This window comes from Geospiza fortis, unplaced genomic scaffold, assembly GCF_000277835.1.
Source record: "Geospiza fortis unplaced genomic scaffold, GeoFor_1.0 scaffold182, whole genome shotgun sequence".
Lineage (NCBI taxonomy): Eukaryota > Metazoa > Chordata > Aves > Passeriformes > Thraupidae > Geospiza > Geospiza fortis.
In genome coordinates this window covers 3,102,026-3,110,945 of record NW_005054367.1, presented here as the reverse complement: position 1 = coordinate 3,110,945, position 8,920 = coordinate 3,102,026, and the positions used below count along the sequence as shown (strand labels likewise).

The 8,920-nt window shown below is 41.0% G+C and overlaps 1 protein-coding gene across 1 annotated transcript in view; it reads left to right on the top strand.

Moving 5' to 3' along the window:
- Nucleotides 1-8,920, top strand: part of PRKAG2 (protein kinase AMP-activated non-catalytic subunit gamma 2) — a 215,840-nt gene that overhangs the window by 168,166 nt on the left and 38,754 nt on the right. The window contains exon 6 of the mRNA XM_005424346.2: nt 4,710-4,732. Coding sequence (XP_005424403.1) covers nt 4,710-4,732 — 23 coding nt within the window. The remainder of the gene's footprint in view (nt 1-4,709; nt 4,733-8,920) is intronic.

The following is an 8,920-nucleotide window of genomic DNA, read 5'->3' as shown; positions in this document are numbered from 1 at the left end:
GCAGCCTCGCCGGCCGCGGAGCCAGCCCGGTGCCGCTGCGGAGCTTTTGTCCCGGTGCCGATCCCGCTGCGGCGCCCTTGTGCCGGTGCCGCCGCCGGGCCGTGCCCGATCCGCCGCTGCCGCCGGCCGGGTCCCGCTCTGAGGGAGCGCAGCCTTCACGGCACCCCCTCCTCCTCCTCCTCCCCGTAAAAAACCCGTTCTCCTCGAATACGTCTGCGATACCAAATATAGACTTTGAGAGCAGTGATGGAAAGCTCTTTCAAGTGAAGCTTCCCCTCCTTATGGCAGCACATACATCTGTTCAAAGCAGCTGTACGCTGAATTTTCCTTATGTGGCTGCGCTCTGTGGTTGTTCTTTGCCGTGCTCTGAAGGGCTGCAGTTCTCACTGAGTGTGCTGTGCTTTCACAGGGCAACTCCTGGCAAGTTTTTCCCTCTCGCAGGCACTAAACCGTGCTGTGGGAAAGCGTGGATGGATTTTTTTTTTCCTCCAACTTGCACCAAGCAGCCACTTCACCTCTGAAAGATCCGCGCTGAGTATCTCGAGCTTTCATTTTCAGAAAGGATTAGCCTAGGGGATGCAAATGTGGACGCATGGCTTAATCTCTATGCTCAGCGTTGTGAAGTGGCTAAGACTTCATGGGATGTGTTTTTCTGTAGTTGGTAACTCCTATTGTAAAATGTAGGACAAATATTTAAGGAAAACTTTGAAAATAGCAGGCTGAGTCATTCTGGGAGAAGATATATCTAAGCTGGTATGCTAATAAGGCAGCTTCTTGGTTACTAGCATGCTGCCTGCAGTTGTGGGACTGGTCTGGAAAAGTAGCACCTTTTATTTTAATCTTTCTGTGTGTGAGAAAAGGAAGCTCTTAACAATTGCATTCTTTGAGCTGCCTTTTTTTTTTTTTTTTAAAGTCCAGACAGAGTTTGAATTGCAATGAAATGCTTGTTCCTTTGTGCATCTGGAACATGCTTAAGTATGAGTAGTTGGTGCAGGGGATCTGTTGCTAACTTGTGGGTTTTTTTTTTTCCTCACACTTTTTAACTGTTTTTAGTTAGGCATTCATGTTATGCTTATGGAGAGGTAGAAAGTTACCAATTTACCTGTTTAGTTTTACATAAAGTTTGCTACTATGAGATACAGGTTCCTCAAATCTGCTGAATCATTTATAGTTAAGCCATTTAAGATCTATTTAAAATATTTTACAAATTTAGGTGTATGAAAAGGATCTGTAGGTTAAAAAAAAATCCAAAACGACAAACCTTCAGTTTTGAAACACCTTTGCACTTTTAAAAGTGTAATGAGGAGTTAGGGGAAGATAAGGGTGAAGATCTGTGTGTCTTCTAAAACGCTGCAATAAAATAATTCAAATTCTTTAGAAAGTTTAGTATTTTAACAATTTTTGTCTGTTTTTCAAGCTTCTGTTACGCTTTGTCTCCTAATTTGTTTGGCTCTAAGGTTCAGGATTTGTGGATGCTTGGGCTGGGAGGGTGAGAGGAGTTCAGGGGCCTGTCAGAAGGTCATGGCTAATAGCAAGTTTAAAGTAGGGTGTGGGTTTTGAAAGGAAGCAGTCACCTTATTAGCTTTCAGACTAAATGAGGACCTGGCTTTAGGCCTAATTTTAAAGCAAGCATAAAGGGGGTAGAGTGCTGTATTCAGAACCTGGGGTGTGAGTAAAAGTGAGGGTGTGAGAGTCAGACCCAAAGCTGCTGCCCAGAGTGCTTCTGTGTGAGAGGCCCCGGGGAAAGAATCACAGAAAGTTGAGATGCAGCTGGAAATGCAGCAGCTTAGTGGCAGTACCTGTTTTATGATCTAAATTTTTGCACTGGTTGCTGTTGTTGTATTTGTGCTAATATTGGGGGTAGGAGAGTAAAAGACATCTGAAATGTTCACTTTGTTGTTGGATGGCAGGTGGTGAGTGCTCAGAAATTGAGAAACACCTCTGAAGTCTTGATAAGGTTTCATTAAGTGGCTGTAGCCAAACTGTAACTGATGATCTTTTGTCAAACTTTAAGTTTCTCTGCTGAGGCTTAAAATTGTGGGTTGAATGAGAAATTTGAAACTTGTTTTAGAGCTGCTTTCCTGACTGCCTCTACTTTGGAGTACTTGCTCTTGTGAGCTTTCCAGTTCTGTATCCATCAACAGTTGCTAACTATCTTGTGTATCAAATTATGCAGCAGTTCTGTTGAAACAGGGAGCTTAATGAAAAGAGCTGAAAAATGAGGCTCAATGTGTGTGTGTGCTGAATGCCATCCAGTATGTGAAGTGGATCTGTTAGTCCCTCTCCTCAAAGGTTACACAAATAAGAATGTGAAAGCACAGAAGGCATTCATTTAATTTGGATTCTAATTAAGAGGGTGAATTGAAAAAAAAATGGTGCTAGAAAGATTTGTGATTTATGTAGTACTGTAATGAAATATGCAGAGTCTGGCCTGATGGTGTGACTTCTAAATAAAACAGTGGTGTCAAGTGAAGAGCAATTTTAATTTTCATTATGTAAAAAGAATGTATATGAGCTATTTTGTACCTAATTAGCATGGACAGTATTAGATAGGATGCTGTTGTTGCAGAGAGAAGTGCTGGTCATGTTTTTAGCCTAAAACATCTTCATATATCTGGCTGAACTCTCTAAGATCAGTGTCACTTCTTACTGGAGGGTCACTGGTTCTGTCTAGGACTGGCTTCATAATGTTGCTTTGGTGATGTGTAAATGTAAATGTCAGTGAGGTGATGTGAAACAGCACCAGGGCACCACAGCTGGAACAGCTGTAGGCTCACTGTGTGCACAGAGGAGAAGGACTGCACAGGCCAGGGATATTTATTTTATTTAGGGCTCCCTAAAGGACCTTCCTCCAAGCAGCAGTCAGAGCAGGAAAGGAAAAACTCCCATGTAAGAAGTCCAGAGTCTCTTTTTAACTGAAGAATGCTCAGCTGAAAAATAAACAGAAAATTTTGAGTAATGACCTCATCCTGCTCAGTATTGCTTCGGATGGGAATGAGCGACCTGCGTTTCCTCAAAAAGTGTGAGAGCTACCTCTTGATGGGTGTGGAGTTTTTCATTGTAGCCTGAAATACAGTGCTGAGAGGTCTCTCATGAATGTAATAAATGATCAAAAACTGGTCATCTTGATACACATTATGGATTCTCTTTTTCAGCTCTAGTATATGGGCAATAATGTTTCTGTAGTAAGATTATTTCTGCTTCTGATTAGTCAGGAGTGGTTCTGGGTTTTCTTTTATGGATGATATGATGAGCTTGGAAAGGACATGGAGAAATTATTCTGAAGATCTAATATAAAAAACAACTTTAGTTAATGATTTATACTTACAAGCTTTATTTTGTTAAGCTGGAATTCCATAAATGGTTGTGTTCTGACATCTACCTGTGCTCTGAGAGGAGAAATTAGGTTAGAGTAGCAAATGGATGCCTGTCAGGTGTATTGATTCAGTGGGTATAGTTTTAGCATGTTATTTTACAAACCAGTTTTGTTGCAATGTTGCCTCTCATCCATGTTATTCTCTTCCTTCTGCTCACCTTGAGTAATGAAGTAGTAGTTGCTGAAAGCAGAGTTAACTACTTCTCTGTAGCATCTGCAAACCCCTTTTGGAGGTGTTTTCTGCAGAGTTCATTTAATTGCAGGGTTCTGCTGTGTCTGTGCTCAGTTCCTGGTGTGGAAAAAGGGAATTCTGCAGAGTGTGTGCAGCAGTTGCAGCATCAGCGTCATGGGACCGATGTGCTCCCTCTTGGGCTCTCTCCTTCTCTGGTTTGTTGCACAAAGCAGCTTTCAGACATTGGATAAACAGTTTGCCTTAGAGAGGAATCTCTCCTAGTAGTGCTCTGGCCTTCATCTCACTCTCTCTGAATCATGCATCTCTTCTGTTACCTGCTCCTTGCTGGCTGTCTCCTGAAATAGACTTTCAGCAGTAATTGCATCTTCACTGCTGTTGTGTCTGGGGTCATTCCTTCCCTGCTCTGCAGGTTTCCTTACTGTGTCTTATTAAAAATAGTTTATTGAGCTCTTCCTACCTGCCAGCCTCCCACTGTCAAGTGAATATCTGAATCAAGGTATGAAAACAGATGTCACTCTGGGACCAAAAATAATTAAAGGAAGCTTGTAATAAAATACATGTTAATAGGCAGGTTGGGTTTTGTTTCCTTCTTAAGACTGAAGGATCAAGTGCATGGGTTAGGAGGTGGTAAAGTTAAGCCATTGTTTTGCAACTGTAATTAATTTCTAATAAGCATTCATTATGTGATCGTTTAAGCTGATGTTCTCTGGCACATAGAAACTGTATTTTGCCCACAAGATGTGCTTTGAGATACCAAGGGACATGGTGACAGTGATAAGGGGATGTTTTGTATTAAATTTTACATTGTTTAGAATCCTGAGTGAACACAGTAAGAAGTTGTTAAGCAGAGATGCTAATTGTTATTAATGGATTTCATACAAGCTTTCCTATGATGTACTTTACAAAGTTGTTAAAGAACAACATATCTGGAGTATTTGGATTTCAGCTTTATTAGTTTATACAAGCAATCATGATTGAGTGCTACACTGTCCTAGGCACCCTGGTCATTTGCCTTCCAGTTGCCTGTATAGGAACACCAGACATGATTTTTTTCCCCCTCTGGAAATTCTATCCTCAGATTTTAAAGATGAAAATTAAATATAAAGTGATACATAACTAAAAGTACAAAACTTCATTGAGCAGTGCAAGATAAGATGTTGGAAGTTTTGTTACCCTCAGTGAGGGCTGTTCCTGTGATCCACACAGGAGTCTTTTGTGCAAGTATTGCAAGGGGTTCATGTCAGCCCAGTGCCCACTGTGTCCAAACAGTCCTGTTTTCCTACTCCTACAGAGGATACAACTGTCTTATTCTTAACATGGTATTTAGCCTTACAGTGAGCAAAGCCCTACTCTGTCTTGACTAAGAAATAACCCATTTAGCAGCTAAAGTTTGCAGTCTTTCTCAGGAAGCAAACATTTTTAAGCTTTACCCATCTGGAAAGTGATGTTTTAATACAAAAAAAAAAATACACAGGACATGCTTCAAAACTCTGCTTTGGGTCTAGAGGGACACAAGAGCTTCTTGATGAGAAAGCTTTCATAAAATTTTAATGTGGTCAAAACATTATTTTCCCTAACTTGTTTATGGAAACAAGTGGCTGGGACTTCCTAGAAAATGCTCACCATGGCAGCAATTCCATGTAATTGCTTTGGCAAAGCTGCAGGGAACTCAGAACAGTTGTTCAGGAAGTGTTGGGGCCCATTGTGTCCTGCCCAGCTTTGCACCTGCATGGTTTGCAGACATTTATCTTCCAAGTGAAAGCCACTCTTGGCCAGCAGCTCTCCCTGAAAAACATGGGGACAATGAGGTGTTCTCTTACACCTGAATGACATTGCTGCCTCAGGTTGTGCGTGTGTGTTAGTGTCTGATGGACAAGGACTGATTTAATCACCTTTACCAGCCCCTCCTGCTGGTGCAGCCACTTCTATGTGCTCCAGAAGGACAACATCAACTCTGAAGAGCTTCCCTGCAGAACCTCCCTTGTCCAGAAGCTGCTTGGTTTGATTGTGGGGCTGGTAAACAACTGCTTGATAGGAGGTTGAAGACGTTGGCCAATATCATCTCAATTCCCTGGTTTAGAGTTATTGAGTTCACAGTGTCTTGTGCTTGAACAGAGATAGACCTGGAAGATGTGCCAATGTCAGTGTGGCCTTGTAGGTGACTCCAAAATGCTGTTTGTTACTTTTATGTGACTGCTTTGCTGAGCACTGCCAGGATGGAGGAGGGTGTCTATACAGAATCCTTCCCTTAAGAAACTTCTTAGGGGATGTGCTCCAATGTTCTATCCAACAGACTCCTTTAATGCCCTGCACATTCATAGGCAGGACAGTACAGATGGAGCAGGATAACTGTCCTGGTGGTTTGATTCTTTCTGCTGTTAAATTTGGCTGATCAAGTCAGTGCTCTTGGAAAACCTCCTGCCTTGGGGCATGGCTGAGTTCTGCATGGAGGTGACTTGGTTTGAGCTGAAGTAATGCCAGTGTGACAGGAGTGACAGCAGAATATTTGCATCAGTTGGCTCAATCTAACTGTTGCTAAACAATCTTAAGTATTTCTGCTTGTTAATCATCTGCAGCAGATGTGGGTGTTCTGTAAGACAGGACTTCTTGTGAAGTGCCCTGTGGTTTTGATAACTTGAGGGTGCATGATCACAGTGTTTGGAGCCTCAACTCATGACACTGACACCAGTTCTGCTGTTTGTTTAGGAGCTTGGTCTTTAGGTAGCAATGACCTGTCTGCAGGTACTTTGTTAGTTTGAATATTTTTAGTTTCCAGAATGTACAACTGTATTAACATTGCCTGGGTTTGGGGAAGTAAAGTGTGAAACATGAAGAGATGCATTTCCAGAGTAAGTACAGGAGCTGATGGCATTGTTTTTCAGAGCAGTTCTTGTGTCCTGAAACAAAATATTCCTCTCCATACTGCGACTGTTTGCCTTGGGTGCCTGTTGTGGAGGGTTTTCCTGTAGCTCCTCTATGAGTACAGAAGACTGACAAATGGAAAATCTCACAATTCAGGGGAAAATCCTTCTGTGGAAGGGTTGCACTAATGGCTGGGACTAACATAAAGCCAAAGCAGTTTAATACAAGGCTAACTATGTTAGAACAAAGTCGAATTTCTCTTTTAGGCATCCAGCTTGGCACCTAGATGGAACTTTGGAAAGCTTAGATTACCTTTTCCTTCTAAGAGTGGACCACATTAAAAGGTTTTTGACTATGTTGTGGATATCTTCAGGGTAGCTTCTGAATACTGTTTGAATACAGCTAACTTGGTTTTAGGTTCTTTCCTCCTCTGCTGAATTTTTTATGGATTTTACTTTTTCAGTGAACCAGTTGGGTGATTTTACCAGTTTTGACTGTGGCAGAGGTTAATGGTCCTCCTACATTTTGTCTAAAAGCAATTTTCCTGTGCTATAGACCACTGGTTTTACTTGTGATGTGATTTTCTTTTGGTCTTTTTTTTTAGGGTGCTTTTAAATTGTGTTGGTATTTTTGTTTGGGGGGGTTTTTTTTACAATATTATTATATTATTTTGCTTTTCTCTTTATATTGTGTCAGAGTATTTCATTCTGACACTGGGCACTTTAAGAAACAGAATCAAAAAGGGATTTTTGTCCTACCAGTCCCTTACACTATGGCATTCTTTTCTGCTGTTTATTTTGAATTTCTGCTGGTGTAAAGACAGAGAAAAAAGATGTCTGAGCTGCTGGAGAAGGGGGCAAACTGAGATGGGCATAGAAAAAGGCCATTTATGAGGAAACCATCAGGCTTTTCTCATTTAACTCAGTAAAAGGAAAACCAGGAAGGGATTACACTGTATGTATGAAAATATCCTAGAAGGGATGGGAAGGGGGTAAACACTGGGGAGGGAAATTAAATGAAGTACAACATTGGCACAAGAATAAATGGATATATAAACTCTTCTGTAAGAGCTTTGAAACAGTATTCTGACCTCCAGCACAGGTACTGTAGGAAGGGTTGTAGGATAGATTTAATGCTTTGGCTCAGTTCAGGGTGGAGGGTGATCACTCACAGCAAGGGATTGTGTGGCTGCCCTTGATGGAAGTCTCTGAATGCCAGAGTGCAGAAGGTGAATGCTCTGCTCTCTCCACAAGCAGTTCCATGGATCTCTCCTGCCACAGCCTTGCTTGAACTTCTCTAATATAATTATTTTGAGTCAGTTCCTGAAAAAAAAATAAGGCAAAAAGAACCTCTCCAAAACTCCAATGCTGCTCTGTATAGACATCAGGTCAGCTTTGGGAAGAGTTGCAGTTTATCTGTGGTGTAGAGAAATAATCAATAATACCTGTGAAATGGGTTCCAGAAAACTGTTTCTGAGCACATTGAATGTGTGTTGGATGTCACCTCGTTGAGTTACAGAGCTCTTGGTTCTTTTTCTGTGTAGCTTCAAGCTACACTTGCTGTAGGTAAATCTCCTAAGTGGTATATTGGAACAGAGCACTCAATAGCCTATTAAAGTGTGCATACAGATTTATAAATTTTTATAAGAAATGCCAGTAATAGCTGTTTAGAAGGTGTTGGCATGCATAGGGAGGGAAGGAGAAGAAATGTGCAAGGGCAAATTAGAGAGAAATGAAAATGTAAATACCTAATTATTAAAAGCTTCAACTTCAGATGTTGTAAGTAATTAGGATTTGAGACCAGCAATTTATTGGACTTCACAAAACTTTCTCCAGCAAGCACAGTCCAAAGTCCTTACAGCTGAAGTCTTAAAAAAGGCATTTCTCCTTTAAAGCATTGATACTTTGAGTTTAGTCTTCAGTGGAAGATTGCCTCCAGATTAAATATTTGCCCTGTTCAGTGGGGATATGGCTGCAGCTTGTGAAGATGCTGTGTGCTCATTTTGAAAATGCTTGTTGTGTGATTTTTGCTTTGGTTAAGCTGCATGTTTAGGTTTGATCTTAAACTAATTCCTAGAAGACTTAAATTCTTTTCTATTTACTTCTCGATTTCTTTTCTAAAAGTTTGTGCAAACTGTGTATCTAGTAGGACTTGGGCTTGTACTAAAGATACAGCAAAAATTCAGATTGTTTACTAATCTTGCAGCAGAGATACAGGCTGGTTTATTATCTCATTAATCACATACCTTAAAGTTCCCTTGAATCCAGCTCTGCACAGAGTGGTTGCTGATATTAATATTCAGAAGTTTAATACCATTTTTAGTTTCTTGCCTTTCGTGTCTCGCAATCTTGAAGAGCAGGCCCACATTCCAGACAGGCGACATCTTAATTTAGATCTTTTTTTGTTTGGGATGCTTAGGGAAAAATGGAGTGCCTGTTGTCAAGGGAAAATCTTGAACATGCTTTAGAAAATTCTTCAGGTCAGCTTAT